The sequence below is a fragment of the Solea solea genome, chromosome 4, assembly GCF_958295425.1.
Source record: "Solea solea chromosome 4, fSolSol10.1, whole genome shotgun sequence".
In the NCBI taxonomy this organism is placed as follows: Eukaryota; Metazoa; Chordata; class Actinopteri; order Pleuronectiformes; family Soleidae; genus Solea; species Solea solea.
In genome coordinates, this window is record NC_081137.1 from 5,615,896 (window position 1) to 5,632,638 (window position 16,743).

Here is a 16,743-nt window from a genome sequence, read left to right on the forward strand (position 1 = left end):
TCAAATTCAAGATTTGTTTTTATTTATTTCACCTCAAGATGTCTGAATGAGGATACAACATTAGTAAGTTCAGGACGACACGGGGGGAAATCTGTTAAATCTGAGATCCATTTACCCCTCAACATGAGTTCACATTTACAAAAAAACATTCACATACAGATCTATTGTCACATACACAACTGTTGTTTAAACAGTTTTTGCAAACAGTAGAAACATTGTCCGATATTTGTGTGTGTGTGTGTGTAAGATTAGAACTGATTCTTAAATCTATATAAACAAAAATGTTTATGGGTCAAATACGGACAAAAAATAAGTCAAGTGTAAATGTGATCTAGGATTCATTATCAAATACTGCATGAAGATTAAGATGACAACACAATCAAAATAAACATGTTATTTGGATGTGAAATGGGGGACAGAGTAGATGAGTGTGGTGGCCAATAAAAAAATCTAAACAAAAGACTAAGTCGGTGAAAATCAGTGACATCATTCTGCTACTTTCTGTCCCTTCATCAAAATTCAATTTCACCATTTCATTAAAAATCACACACATACAGTATATACTTTTTTTTGTTCACATACATGCTCTCTTCACAAAATGATAACTTCAGACAAAATATTGAGTGTCATTTTCCATTAATGTAAGTACAATATTTTAGTTTCCACTCTTCAGGACACATAAAACAAACAGTCAAATGCAGGTAGAGACCGACTGAGAATACATTTGACATCTGTGTCATTAAAACACACACACACACGCACACAAACATCATCATTGTGCACACAAGCAAATCAAATATATACACATCTACAATAGATGATTTCATTTCAGAATAGGCACTTTTAAATTTTAAAACAGTTCGGCCAGCCCTCAAAAGTCATCTTTAATGATTCAACATGAAAAAAAAAAAAAAAAACAGTTTCTGAGGAAAGAAACAAATTCAGATGATGTGAGAAAATCCAGAAACATATAATATTAGCCCTAAAATCACCATCAGTAGATTTGGCCGTATCAGCCACACACACGGGATCACGTAGCTATCCTTTAAAGCAGTGGTTCTCAAACTTCTTATACCAAGTACCACCTGAGGAAAATATTGACCTCTTGAAATAACACCGTTATCACTCACGTTAAAATACAGTGGCGTAAACAGTCTGAGCAAAGTCAGCTATGGACTTTTCACAGGAGGCAGATTTATTCCCAAAAAGATATGTTTCTCTCTCATCCTCACATACTTCACACTGGTATAGTGACATTAGATTAAGATGAAGATAAGGTGACGCTAATTATTAAATTTTTTTGTTGTTCGTGTCATTTTCCACACACAGAAATTCCTCAGCTCCACTCGGATCACATACCCTGGTATATACAGTATTTCTGATTTTAAGTACCACCAGAGGAAGCTTGCGTACACGTACCAATTTGAGAACCATGGCTTTAAAGGACTTGCATTGACTTCCATTCATTAGGACAGCCTAAACAAATCGTTATCCCTCACCTCAACCCATGACCTTAATCTCAACCACAATTCAAATCTTAGCCAGGACCAGGTTTTGGTCTCCATGAGGACTACTGGTCCTGACAAGGTCAGTGTTTATGCCTTAAGAGGTGCACGCACGCACAAACACACACAGAGACGGAAGCTCTAGTTTCCAAGTATAAAGTAGAAGCATTATGCTACAGTATGTGATGAGGACGTGTAAAAAAGAAAAGGACAAACTTCGGGAATGATGAATCTCCACCTCCCTGCTACACCACATACCTTCATTTAGTGCCTATAAGACAACCTCCCACCACTGACCAGTCTATGTTACATTGCAAAACAATACATAAATAAATAAATAAACAAACAAATAAATCACGCACAAACCAATCATTTTGTGTTAAATAAATACACCAAAAAGACTAACCGAAGAGAAGATGTTGGCAATGCTAACATTGAAGATCAAGATGGACAATGTTTTGGTCATTGAGTATCTACAGTAGTTTACAACTGCAACTTAAAGATTATTGTCTTTAAAAATCAAAAGAATTTTAATGTCTCCAGCCAAATAACGTAACATTTTGTTCATAGCCTCATGAAGAAAAGCATGTTTTAGCTTGACAAAAAAATAAAATATAACACAAGCGACAACTGAGCGAATGACTGGAGTTAACTTGAGCCACGAGAGCAGAGTCTCAGGGTTTAGCTGACACTGCCGTAAAAACGCTACCTACTGTAGGTCACCATATGAATATTTGACAGAAGCTAAACAGATCCTGGACATTTCCAACCGGTTTAAACCACATCCATACTATCGTGTTATTAGAGATAAGTATCTAGCTCCGTATCAGAAGTATTATCTGCGTCCACATACCACAGATGTAAACAGGAAGCGGATTCTCTCCTCTGCAACTCTTTTTTTCCCAAGTACTTCTATTACGGATAACAAGAATGAAAGTGAACATGTTTACAGAGATTTTCATTCACAGCTGATGGTGGAGTTGTGGCTGAATAGAAAGCCGGTCAGGAATTGAATGTAGTTAACTGCTTAATCTTTTCTATAATTTAATCTAGACTAAAACACTTAGTCGACATTTTTGAGGCTCTAAAACACCCGCGTCGGGCTGACAACACGGAGCACAGATAAAACAAAACACTGGCATATTGCCACAGGAGGAAAAACTTGAGAGTAGAGCTGCAACACATGGTCAACTATTTTGATAAGGGATTAATCAGTTTGAGTGATTTCTCAGCTTCTTAAATGTGAATTATTTCTGTTTTCTGTTCCATAAAAAAAGAAATCCATAAAACTGAAAACCTGTAGTTTGAGAAGAAAACAAGATACAGAGCAAATAATGAATCAATTATGAAAATAATTGTTAGTTGCAGCCCTACACAACTTCTCCTCTTATCCTGCCTCCTTAAATGTTTTATATTTATAGGCAAGCCGACAGACTTCGGGTGCTTGTAATTTACAGTACCTTAACTTACATGTAGTGCATTCACATTGAAGATTTAAGTTATCCACCTAAATGGCGAGACAATATTAAAAATGTTAGACAGTAGGAACAGTTAAAACATTTCATTTTAAACATCCAAACAAACCAAATAACACGTCGATCTCTTGTGAATTCAGTTTAGGTAATTTGGGTGTGTGAGGCTTCTCACAGTCTGTGCCTGCGAGGGTCGGAGTGAGGCGGGGACGGCGGCGGGGGCAGCGTGACGGTGGTCGGCAGCTCCACCGGGTCCTCCATCGGCAGGACCAGACGTGTACCCCTGATCGCCACTTCGTGCTCCGCCTGCGCGAGATCCTGATCCAGTCCCTCGTCAGTCGGGCCGCACCCGGTGCTGGCGGTGGACGAGCGCTTCCGGTTGATGGTGTGGGATCCGGATGCGTCGGTGCTGACGGTGACGTCGGCGTACATGCAGCTCACGTTGGCGTCGTTGAGAACAAAGTCAGAGTCGTCGTCGTAGAGGCGACCTTCGTTCTGAAGCGAGGAGAGAAGTAGACGATGATGTAAAAATCTTGAATTTTAATGCACAGCATGTCATTTCTGTCACTTTTTTCTAGGGTTTCTCAATCAAAGCAAGGCCATGTTGGATGACATCAGGAAGCAGTTTGGGATTATGGGAACAGATTTGCAATCCCAACACAAATGGCTCCATTTAACACCAGATGAGTTCAAATTTCCTATAAGATAATTATTTAAAATAGCAACTAGTAAACAAACATATGAATGACACCATTGCTTTGTATCTCCTTTACCCATAGGGACTGTTTCATTCATATTTTTTGATAATATTTTTTATTTTATCTTTTTATTTCAAGCTCAATTCCTCCAGTAAGATTAGACAAGTGTTACACTCTGAACATTCAGTATCAAAAATGTGCCATTGAAAACCATTCAAACTGTAATTTTTGATCTCACCTCCATTAAAGCATCATACATGCATTTTATTATTTATTATATCTGGGTGTCAATCTGAGCTTCTGCCTTGGTATTATTAATTTTTACTACTCTCCCCCAGATGCCGTCATTTTGGCCATATTCGGCATGTGGAGTAAAACATGCTTTTTCCACTAGATGGCACTGTTAAGTGTTGCTGCTTTTATAATTTCACACAGAAAAGTTATTGAAACATATTCATATTTCTTTGGTTTCTTTTCATTTGAAAACATGGGGGCATCAAGACAAAAAACTGGCATTTAAATTAGTATCCGTTTATATTAGTATTTTGTATCAATAATTAGCAGTTTTGTACTTAGCAGTACGAGTGTGACTAATAGACGAAATTAATATTTCACACATTAATATATAAATATTAAAATATAGGAGCATAATATATCAAAATAGAAATGACAGCATCATTTATTTGCTATAAATGATGTTATATGTGAAGCCTTTCAATGTTCAGAAGGGTGTACAATGAAATAATGAATATTTCTTGTCCTTGCCCTCTTTTGTTTGACCTTCATTTGATCAAACAAGCTATTTACGGAGCATTTCTTAAATAGACGGTATTAAATGAAGCGTTTTGTCCGAACCTCATAGGCCTGTGGACTGGTGAGGCACCGTGCCAGCGGTCCACAACAAGATGGCAGCGTGGCAGCGAGAGGAGGGCCGCTGTGTGTCAGGAGGGGCTTCAGGTAGCTGGTGAGCGAGCTTCAGTCAAGGCCGTCACAATTTAAAACACACTTACTTTCAAATAAACAGCTGAATAAGTCAGTAAACACTCAGTGAAAACATGACGCAAACTTGCAGTTCTGTACAGAAAGATCACATTTCTACAGTGTATTTCTATAAAGTGGGAAAGGGCACCCTCTGGTGTTCAAAGCTGAATTCAGCATCTATGGTTTTAAAGGGGACATATTATACCCTATTTCCCCCATTAAAATAGTTCCCTGGTGTCCTAATGAACATGTCAGTGACATGCCTTGGTCAAAATACCATAAGGATGAAGCATCATAGCAGTTCAATAACCCTGCTAAGCCCGCCCCTTTCAGAACGCTCGGTTTTCATGCATGGTCCCTTTACATGCAAATGAGACACAGGCAAACACACACCCACTTCTTCCAGGGGGTTTCTGATTTGTCCTCTTTACAGCGCTTTACAGCTCTATTGTCTCCCCCTCCCTTCACTAGTTCTCTGACAATATCAACATGGCAGCGTGCGCAGAAAACAGCGAGAGTGCCGTCACAGGAAGAGACGTCCTACATAAGGATCGAGCCGAACAGTGCCGAACTGTTAATCAGTTAGAAATACTTAGGAACAGCACCACTGATCGCCAGCGGCGCGCGGCGAGCTGCATAAGCTGGCGCTGTATGTTACTGTATCAGACCGGTGACTATGCTCCGGAGACCTCGCCACCGCTGTGCTCCACTGTGCAGCCACGAACAGCACACTTGTCCCTCCGCGTTGACATAATACCGCTCTTCCTCCCTCGCCTGCATTCTCGCAGGGACAAGGTGGAGCTAAGGTGGAGCTCTCGAAGTAAACTTACTGGTGGGCGGTAACATTCGCGGTGAAATGCGCATGCTGCCGTCATAAGCGCAGGGAATTCAACATCGAGTGTTTTATCGCCTATACTTACACTAAGGGGAACCACGAAAACATGACGGAGTATTCTTTTTCCACACTTTGGCGACTGGTAGGGCCTCCAGAGTCCCAAATATAAGTATTAAAATGGTTAAAAAGTTGATTTTGCGTAATATGTCCCCTTTAAAGAAAATTAAAATAAGTGAACCACGGCTCAAAGGATACTTGTGGTCGAAGGTATACCAGATCCTGAAAGGCCAGGCACTCTCATGTTTAGTGTTCCTCCGCTGAGACCCGTCCAACACCGCAGAACTCTGTTAAGCAGCAGAACATTTAAACTTTGATGATGATCGACGGTCTTTCAATGGATTCATTTGAAAACTTCTAAAATAGACATAATGTGGGTGATTGTTACTTATTTTAACTTACGCTTTCTTGATCAGAGTCGACACCCACGCTGAAAGAGAAACGGTAGCATTTTTTTTTGACTTTTCACAGAAAACAAATGACAGGACGAAACACATGGGCGGATACAAGCAGACGTCCAGGCTTACGGTATACTCATGAAGGAGAGCATGGGCATGGTGCCCCCGCCACAGATCCACACCGTGAAGAAGACGATCAGGAGCGTGGTCGAGAACATCATCTGGCGAGCGTACGTCGCCGTGTCGCGGATGGAGAGAGCAAAGGTCATCGCCCCGCGCAGACCTGAACGAGAGAAGACAAAATAAGAGACAAAAAACACGTGAGTGTCATTCACTCAAGAAAGTCAGTATATGTGATCGAGAGCCATTTTTTCTACCGTTACAGGCTTAGCCTGCAAATACTTCAATTCAAAATTCAACTGGGTATATTATCACATTATCACAGATCAGTTTAAGTCTGAGATGATTGTGGGAAAGAAATGTCAAAAGACATACAGTGATCTATCTTGCATCTTCAGGTGTTGTGTAAAGCTAAAAGCAACTGGACTTAACCCCAATAAAAACTGTTAAAGCTCTTGAATGTTCTACTTTCTGATGAATTATTAACTCTTAGAAGTGTATCCTAAATGTAAATAATATTTTGAAACACATCAGGGCTTGTGGTGATAGTGACAAAATGTCTTGAAAGTTGCACCACATTATCTACTTTTTTTTAAATTTTATTTATTTTATTTTGTTTTAAATCATCCTGAACTTGCAAAATTCATTATAGACATTTTAGGTCCTTTTATATTTATTAGAGCTGCAACAAATGATTATTTTCATAATTGATTAATCTGTCGATTATTTTCTCGATTAGTCGATTAAACGTTTGGTCCATTAAGTATCAGAAAACCCTAAAAAATGATGATCAGTGTTCGTCCAACCGGGAAATTATGATGTTCTAAAATGTCTTGTTTTGTCCACAAAGAAAAATGCTTCACTTGTAATAATTTCTTTGTTATCCAGAGCAAAGAAATTAAGAAAATACTCGCATTTAAGAAGCTTAAACAATCGGAAATCTTGTTTTAATTATGAAAAAAGCTTCAAAACAATTCATCGATTATCAATATCAATATAGTTGTTGATTAATTTAGTCATCGATTAATAATCGATTCATCGATTAATTGTTTTTTAGCTCTAATATTTATATCAAGATTATGTCCACCATGTCTCTATAATAGTGACAATAAACAAATAAACATATATAACTTCAATTAAACATAACTGTAGGCTACACAGGTTCTCAATCTCCAACATGCTTGGAAGGGAAGGGGGAGGTGAAGGATATTCAACTGCAACGTCACCAATATATGTTGCTTAATTTGACATATTTAATTTTTCTAAATTATTTTTACTTATTATCATCAAGGGATTTGTATAAACACCAACACTGAGTGAAGGGAGATAACCGGCGATATATATACATGAGTCTACATTTTAGATCAACAGTTCAGATTATGTTACTTCTGAAGCGTTGTTAAAGACGTAATGGGGATTTTCATCGTCTGTTTCAACAGTAAATGTCAACTCACGTAGGAGCTGCTATTCAGAACAAACCTTAATGTGTAGGAGTGTTGATGACTGTGTTACCACAACATTATAGAGGGTTAAAGGAAGAGTTATCTGAGATATGGTCATCACACATTCGGATGAAGCTATGAACCAAAACAGTGAACAATGTTTTTTCCACTGCGTATATCCAATGTATAATAATGCGCTGAAGTAGTTGTTGCTCTTGAACCTTTTACAGGCCAAAAACTGAAACTGAATTTTTTTTTTTTATTGTGAAATACTGTAAAAGCAGTAAATCCTCGTATGTGAAACTGATACGGAAGACCTGAAAGGCAAGTGAAAACATATTTTAGGAAGATTTTCCTGCTGTTGTTTTTTCTCTCTTTTGTACAAAAACCCTTGGAGGCAAGTGATTTGTGTTTCCCTTTGGTATGTCTTTCAGGGCTTCCGTAGGATCCTGACTCCTTACAAACCTGCAAACATCATGACATGCTGAAACTTGGACCCGATCTTGTTCTTGCGGCCCAGATTCAGCAGGAAGGACAAAGGGTAGATGTTCGCGGCTCTGCCCAGAAACACGGCCATCTACACCACACAGGAAGGTCAAGGACGTAACGCAGTGAAGTAATCATATACAGAGCAGACTTGTGGGCAGAAGGCAAGTACGGAAAGTTTCTGTGATTGTTGGTTAGTCTTAGTTTCATGGTAAAAAAAAATGTGCTTTGTATCTGATGCAGGCAGATCATAATGTGACACATTCACAAGAAAAAAAAAGCACAGCATGAACAACACGTCGAGTCAAGGATACAAAGGCTCCGATGATGAACAGAGGGTTGAAGACATGTGACTGGAAGGAGAAGAGAGTCAGACCCATGTAGGAAAAGATGAAGTTCTCTGCCAGGAAGTTGAGCAGCTCAAACAACTGATGGAGAGAAGAGATGAACACATACAGTAAACAGAGTGAAAAAATGGCCATAGCATTCACGTCACTCCACGATGTAGTGTAGTGAATGTAGTGTAGTAAGCTTGTTAAATTTGACATTCAAACTTTCCATAATCTTCTTGCACCCTATAAAACTACGACAATGAAGCTAAAACATGCAATCGTTGTTGTTAATGGTCACACTGTATTTCAAAGACCTGAAACGAGTAACGAGGGAAATGCTTACAGAAAAAAAAAGCCCATTTTCTCACAGACTTACATACAACTGGACTTATTTTTTGCTACCAATGGAGATGCTCCATTATCCTCACTCAAGAGAATACAGGTTTGAGGCAGATTCACCCTTTTTCCCACTTTCCATTTTATACTCACCAAAAAAATAGGTACCGAATTGCTTCTGCCATTTGCTGACAAAATGAAAATGTCTACATATCTCCTGTAAACCCTGCCCAAATTAAAACTGAAAAGTCCAGTTCTGAAATTACAATTTAACAATCTTAGAATGATTCCATAGTTCAGATATTTGTCTATCTTGGCTCTCGGTCTCACAGCTGCTTTTAATAAACAAAACCGTGGGTTTCATCAATTTCTGATCTAGTTCATCTGAAAAGCAGGCCAGTAGTCCGTAATCTTGGCCTGTCACACGGTCGAAACCTGTTGCTACTTCGATGTACCTGGATGACACAGAAGTATTACCCTAACCCTAAGGGTTAGGGTAAGGCCCCTCATCTCTCTGCCACTGTGATTAAATGACGTCAGCTTGTGGATTTCTCAGAAAGTCAACATCCTCTCTTCTGAGTAATTTCAGGCTGTTTCTGTGGTTTTTCTGTCACTACAAAACATGTAATCTAGACATGTTTTTTTTTTTTGTTTTTTTAAAAGAAATTACAATCCATATACTCAACCGGTCAATTATGATGACATCTCACCTGTTTAGTCCTGTCCTGTGAGTCAGGAGAGAGGTTGTTGTAAGTGTAGTGAGCTTGAGTGATGCCACAGAAAAGCACAGCTACCACACCTAAAACATGAAGAAAAACAGATTTTACTTCAATATCATACAGTTTAGAAATTAATTAATTTAGTGCGAGTGAAATCAAAAACAAAACAATATTCCTCAAGTACATGGAAAACATAACTACGGATTGTATGAACAGCTAAACAAGGACCTTGGATAATGTTGTGGTTTAAGAGAAAAACATACCTACATTTAAAATCCACTGCAAGTACACCAAGTAGCCTAAGTATTTGCTTCATATGGTTTGATTATTTCAAGAGTCCTGATGTGAATTATTAATCCCACATTGTGATAATAACGTCACCACTTTTAGCTGGCATTTCAAATTGTATTATTTTTTTAATTTAAACAAATTAAGTATTTCAATCGTGTAGTGTTGGCTGCAAGTTCACCTGTGAAGCCGCAGGCCTCAGCCAAGAGAAAAGTGCTCCAGGACATGAGGAAAAATAGTGCCGTCTCCAGCAAAGGGAAGTCCCTCAACTTAGTGAACTTAGTCACGTGAAGACAGCAGTGAGTCAAGGACAAAACAGGAACTGGCTAATCCAAAGTACAACTGCTGTTACACTGCACTAAAGTTCAACTCCATTTACATCTACTATTCTTGTCTAAACTAGGTTATAACCCAGAGCTGCCCTTACATTTTCATTAGTGCTTTTGCATATACACATAAATCACTACATTCATATCAATTATATATAAATCAACTTTATGCAACAATAAGACACAAGTGAAAAGATATGAGAGCGGTCATGACTCCGGTCGCTACTCCAAGAGCGAAGGATCCACTAAAGACACCCAGGAAGATGCCAAATGATTTCAACAAGGCCATGGCCTCGAAGCTGTGGCTGTTGTCCCCTGTAGGCTGGTAGGCCACAATGGAGCTGCAGGTCAAGGGTACAGAAAGAGAAGGGAAAAAAAGAAAAAGAAAAAAACGCTTACATGAAAACAGGACATGAGACAGTTTCTGAGAATTGAGGAAGCAAAAGACGTCTTATGATTAAAAAGCACCCAAATCGTACTCTGATTCTGTGTAAATGTGGACAGTTTAATCAGTAAAAAAGTATAAAAGCCGCTGTCTGTGAAATACTTGGTTCAAATTTTTCAGCTCTCACTGATCTGGAATGTTGGAACGGAATCAGTGATTATGCATCTTTTATGGTGCATTCCCGTTGAATTCGGAAGTCGGAATTTCAGATTTAATTTAAATGCCTTTTTAATTTGGATTTCCACGTCAATAGTAAGAACCCTCTGCTACTTTCAATTGTATTTGCTCTTTTGTCTTACTTGTTTCACATTGAGACATTTCACATTCATACACTGAATGTGAAATCCAATTTACATCCGTGAACAGTGATGCTACACTGTCAGGGGTCTGATAGTTCCTTTCATAACAATTAATCCAGTCAATCCTTTCTGCTCTTATGGTTAAGGTATTGATGTGAAAAAAGGAAGAGAGTGGAGAAAGCCCAAAATCACTGACAGCAGCTTTGATAGACGTAGAGTTGGGTTTTTCAGCCATACTGTAAAAGGGAAAGGGATTAGGGTCTTGCATGCCCAATTCAAAGGTTACATCCATGCTACTACATTTTCAACACAAACTAAAACGGGGCCAACAGCGTTTATACCTCTCTGTTTTTTGGGCTGTAAAATGCCGGGACTGTGAGGGTGGTAAACAAATTTCCAGCACAATTTACATGTTGCCAAACAAAACAAACATAGTGTGGATGTAGCCTGATTGGATCCTGGATATTTCAGCTCTGGTTGGCTGACATCCAGCGAAGGTGCAAGTAAGTGATAAAAAAGAAGCAAATTAGGTGCTGCTGCCCCTTTATGAGGAATAGCACCCTAATGAATTCAAGACCAACAAAGCAATCAGCCAGCTCCAATAACAACCAGTAATAAAACTTAAACACAAATAACCAAAATGTTTAACTTTTTAAGCAATTGTCTGGTTTAGGAGAGTATAAAGAAATAAGGAGAGGATATAAAAGGGCTACAGTGGGAAGGACAATAAAATATGTGCATTACATTCACTGAATGCAGGTTACCAGGATCTAGCACTAAAACCATGCAAAAGGGCCCACTATCTTACAAAACCACCCACCCACCGAGGGTTCAATGTCTGGTTTTCTCCCAGCCAGTCCTGTGCCCCCTCAGGCCAGACTGGGCCATCACCTCCTGTGGAGTTGATAGCTCCAGAGCCCTGCCTACCCTGTTTCTCCAACCGCAGGAGAACACTGCAGACATACGTACAGGCAGGTGATGAATGACAAGGGTGGGTGACGTGAGGCAAGCAGTGAAATGACAGGGATGGTTGGATGGTTAGTATGATTAGGGTAGATTCATGTGTGACATACAACATGGTACACAAACAGGCATTTGTCTCAGTTGGCCTCATTACAGTGCAGGTCTGCAACACTAAACAACTTCTTTTTTTTTAAATACAATACTCATGTACATATTTTAAGGTTGCTGTCACTCTAATTTTTCCTCCTGTCCCTACTGGCAATAAAAGGATCCCTTTCTAGAGCAACAATAATGTAAAAAGGGTACAATTTTCATGTCCCTGGTGGCTGCATGTGTATTATTGTTTGGTCCCTGTCTTGAAGTTGCAGCAGTAGCAAAACAGGACAAACAGGCAGCAGACTCCTATTGTCCTCCTAGTCAAGTGAATAACACAATGAGAGCAAGAAAGCAAGGCTCAAATGGGGCAAAAAAGATGAGTATTTCAGCTTTAAGTGATACAAAACGAAAGTCTTCTTTCTATGAAAAGATTAAAAAATGTACCTGGAGCTTTTATAAAGCTGCAACAATGAGTCAGTCCTTTTATTGAAAAGTTTTTGTTTTAATATCGCTCAGCTGCACGCTCAGCTAAGCGTGAAACAGGCAACAGAAAGAACAGAGCAAACCGAGAACACTTTTCTGCCTAAATATGTCTGCAGTCAGTATGAACAGGAGGAAACAGTAACTACAGTACCTCAATTAAGCTTTCAATGTGCAACAGCTGTGACATAATGAAAATGATGTTTCAACATAACATGTAATCTGTGCTTACGATGAGAGGACGATGGCCACAGCATCATTGAGGACACTCTCCCCAAAGAGTAAAGCATACAAGTCCACATCCACCTTGAGATCATTGAAGATAGCCAGCACTGTCACTGAGAGACAGAGGAGGAAAAACATGAATACTGCACTGGAATACAGCACGATAAAGTCTTAAAATAATCATTATACAAGCAGAAACAAAAAAAAGCACATTTGACATTGCACACCTGGGTCCGTTGCTGAAACGATGGCCCCAAAAAAGAGGCAATCAGTGAAGAAAAAATCTCCCCCCAGCTGTCCCACAACTTTCATGAAGGACACAAAGCCATACATGATCAACCTAGGATGAAGAAAAAAACCATACTGAGAACAAGAACATAATGTAACACCACAGTTGATCTGATGTTACCTCAGAGAAGAATGTCTTACCCAATAACAAAGCACGATATAACCGTTCCCACGAAAGCATATGCCAGGATGGAGCCAATGTTTCTGAAAAAATGTCTCTGAAAAAGACAATAATGTCAATTTATTCAAACAGATGCTGTTTAGTGCTGGAGGAATGAGACCAATATGACACATTTTCATCGTGCAACTCTGACTGTTATTATCCATTAATAGTGTTTCTTCAATCTTTCTGATCCCCTTCTTACCCTTTTCAGACTGTAACCAGCGTGGAAGATGATGGGAGGCAGCAAAATGTTGAAGAACACTTCTGGGTCAAAGGTTACCTGAAATCAGAAGGTAAGAAAATGTACAAGACAGTGAATTAATTTCCCCCACTTCATGCGTACTAGCAAAGCATATTAGGACTGTAGTATTTGACAAAAGTCTTGCTTATCAACCCTGTAAACTGGAGCCATACCTTCACACATATATGGGCCACAAGCAGAAACAAAAACTACCTAGAAGTCATGTTTAACACACAATGTCCAAATTGCGGTTTCTGTGATTGGATTGGAGGACTTCTACATTGGAACCCTTCAGACCTGTACTTCCAATCTAATCACTCAGGGTGGACTTTAATACCAGGTCTAAACAGGGTCCATGTTACATAAGTGGTCTCTCTTTTAGGTACAAGCTTCTCATTTTTGTTTTGGCTGGTTGACGTATTTCTCTGATAAGTGTTCCTTTCCTACACAGCCCTACAGTTTAATGTAATTTATGTTTCCACATGTTTTATGTCATTTGTATGTACACCTGTGTAATTTCATTCTCTGCAAAAATGGGTAGCAACACCTGAATTTCCTCATCTGTCTCTTGTGCAAACAATCTCACTGGCCTAGAAATTAATTCAGGCCATGGTTACTCCGGTGGAAACATGTCATCTAAATGTTTCTGCGGAGGAAACATGCCTTCAGTAAAAGTGTGTTGAAGCTGTTTCACGGTCTATTTAAAGTCAGACAGACAAAACTTAACTGTATCCAAAACCCCCTTTCAGTCAGTAACTTCATACACTCCATACACTGTTAAATTCCTTGCCTTTCTAAGCATCTCATCATCCTGCACTTGGTGACTTTTGCTGCGGCTGACTTCCCCCTTCAGGGTGTACTCATAGAAGCGGCCACTGACGTTGACCAACAGAGTGGCGGGACTGGCGTTGACGGCACAGCTGAGGATCAAGTCACTCGTGCTCTGGGGCACGTGCACGCCAAACCGTAGGATCACACCCACCAACAGGCCTTCAGAAAAGAGAAGATGAGTCAAGGTTAAGTAGGATGAGGTTTTAATCATCAGCTTTTAAATGCTATGGGGAAATCTTATTTTTTAATAATGGAATCCTGAAATACTTCCAACAATTATCGTTCATATTTTATGTTTCCTATGTAACTCTCTGTTGTGTCATACATACTTATATGAGCTGCTACTGCCTTTTTCTCTACATGCATTCTAATGGTCATATCTCGCTGTTGCTTGGTGCTTAATGAAAAAGCAACTACACACATTTCTACCTTACATCGGAAAAGCTACTTGCTGCTGTCCTGATCACTGCTCATGTTGGCTTTTGTATGCTTTTTGCATGCTGCTGTCTGCATACATCTTTTTGCCCTGATTGGTTGGATATTTATCATGCTGCCTGTGCCTGTAAAAAAGACTAGTTGAAGCTGTAGAGCTTGGGGAGTATACAGCATTTTACATTTAGTATTCAAGAAAATCTTTTAGTAAACATTTTTGAAACTAAGGAACTGGAACTCAGAGTATTTGTTGAAGTGTGAGCCTCGGACACCACAGCTTATGTGGCCCTTTGATGACAAAATAGACTGAGCCACATTAACAGCTTTTGTATTAATGCTCTTAAGAAAGGCTCGGCAATAATTCAATAATCATATGATTTAACTTTCTTCAGTCTCAATGTAACAAATATCAATTTAATGTTTATGCATTGCTGTTATGGATTATGAAATGAAATTTAAAAACATTCAAAGGCATTTCCTTTGTAGGTTGCACCTGTGATTACTAGTTGACCACAGCTGGGGCTAATTAGCTGAGTTAACCAGTGCGAGACACACAGCTGAGGCTGATTAACCTACCTGAGATAAGGAGGTTCCTGATAGAAAAAGAAAGAAAAGATCTCTGAGGGGGTGTGTTTACAGAAAGCAAATTGGGGTTTAAGGTTGTTTAGTGGCAAGCCTCGCGTTTGTGTCTGACTTGTGTTGTTTGTTGTAACTTCATTAGTTTCCTTGAGTGTTACTCCTACTGTTAAGTGTTTGTTGAATGGGAAGCGGTAACAAACGCATGTGTTCTTTTCTGAACATATAGAAGTGTAAAACCACAACTTAATAATTATTTCTTTTTAAAGCATCTATTGATGTGGACTGATTTGTAAATGTTTGGTTATGATAACCTTTCTGGAATAAAAATGCAAAGTTGTATTTGTTTTGATATCCTGCTGCTTGTCTTTCTTTGCATTTTTTCTGTCAAGTCATAGCTGTGTTGTCTTTCATATTAACATGGAACCTTTTTTAATGTTAAATGATTGACCAAAGTTGCCCGTTGCAAATTCAGTCTGGTGTCTTCCTACTCCAAGTAGAAAACAAATTAAGCCATAAGATAATTAATACAAATCGTATGTTCTATAGGCCATGCAATGCTAATGTACACTGAAACCTGAGAGTGAGCTGCTGTCATCCTGGGTCAAGTTTGAAGAGCTAACACCAGCTAGTATTTACACTAATTTGTATTGGATGACTAACATCACAGTTAGCTATGGCTACAGCTCTTACCGTAGATCATGGCGAGTCCTGTTTCATGCAGGAACCTGAATCGCCGGTGTTTAAACAGCCATATAGTCAAAATGGTGAGCGTTAAGAGCATTATGAATATGAGGAGATTGGCACTGTCCTGACGGTGGCTCTCCTCAGCCATCCTTTCAGTTGCGACATTGTCCATAGCATGGCTCTCGCCTCGGCTCCCGACGAGCACGAATGTTAGGAGAAAAGGCAGCAGTAGGAGCGCTTTAGGCGGTCTAACACCACGAGAGTGTGTCGGTGCGGTACCCATTGTGACTTTCACTGTGAGGCGGTTACATTTGTCGTCTAATTCCCGTCTGTGTTCTTAGTCGGGAAATCACCGGAGCAAATGACAGTTCCTTCCGTAGCCAGTAATCAAAACACGGATACTTCCGGTTCTTCAAAATAAAAGTCGCACCATTTAGGCTGTCGGGCAAAGGGATTACAGAAAGAATTCGAATTATTATTAATAGCAATAAACTGAATGAACATTACACCAATAAGATAAATATATGCAGAGTTGTTTAAATGTATCCCGCATCACCCATCCTAAAAATTAATATTTCCGCATTTCAAAATAAAAGATAATACATCCACGTTATTACCTCAGGTGAAACAACACGGTGAAATGTGACAGGAGATGAGAACTACTTTTTCTTCAATATGAGAAGCAAATGTGTTCAAATACAATGAATTGCTTTAACTGTAGTTTTGGGATATTCCAAAGCCTAAACTTTGGTTAAGTCAAGGGTTATGGTTGGCTTTATATGGCATTTTGGCAGGTCACAGAAGGAAAATCATTTGTGATCACTTGCTTGCTTTATGCCTTGGCAGTGAACAGTGAAGAGCATGAACTAAACAACACTATTAATAATGTTTTCAATAAAACCTTTCAAAATTCCCACTGTGAAAAAGGCCTACAGCATTGTTTGTTGTTCTCAAATGAGATCTGAACAGAAATATGTAGCTGGGAAACCATGTAAGTTGGTTGCCACTTTTACATTTTT

General features: G+C 39.2%; 1 protein-coding gene across 1 annotated transcript; it reads right to left on the reverse strand.

Annotated features, from left to right (window-relative positions):
- On the reverse strand, positions 1 to 16,102 carry LOC131458522 (sodium/hydrogen exchanger 6-like). The gene is made up of 16 exons (XM_058627684.1): positions 15,731 to 16,102; positions 13,989 to 14,188; positions 13,160 to 13,237; positions 12,936 to 13,012; positions 12,734 to 12,846; positions 12,514 to 12,619; positions 10,198 to 10,339; positions 9,851 to 9,956; positions 9,373 to 9,461; positions 8,309 to 8,422; positions 7,974 to 8,085; positions 6,076 to 6,229; positions 5,951 to 5,978; positions 5,747 to 5,835; positions 4,531 to 4,636; positions 1 to 3,472 (listed from the first exon to the last, which is right to left on the reverse strand). The coding sequence occupies exons 1-16, from the start codon at positions 16,005 to 16,007 to the stop codon at positions 3,149 to 3,151; spliced, it is 2,115 nt and encodes a 704-aa protein (XP_058483667.1). The 5' UTR covers positions 16,008 to 16,102; the 3' UTR covers positions 1 to 3,148.
- Between the last annotated feature and the right edge of the window lie 641 nt (positions 16,103 to 16,743).

Coding starts and splice junctions, on each gene's coding strand:
- LOC131458522 (XM_058627684.1), bottom strand. CDS start 16,007: ATGGGTACCGCACCGACACACTCTCGTGGTGTTAGACCGCCTAAAGCG. Junction 9,957..10,197: donor CCGGAGTCATGACCGCTCTC/ATATCTTTTCAC, acceptor TGCTGTCTTCAC/GTGACTAAGTTCACTAAGTT. Junction 3,473..4,530: donor CCAGTCCACAGGCCTATGAG/GTTCGGACAAAA, acceptor TCCTCGCTTCAG/AACGAAGGTCGCCTCTACGA.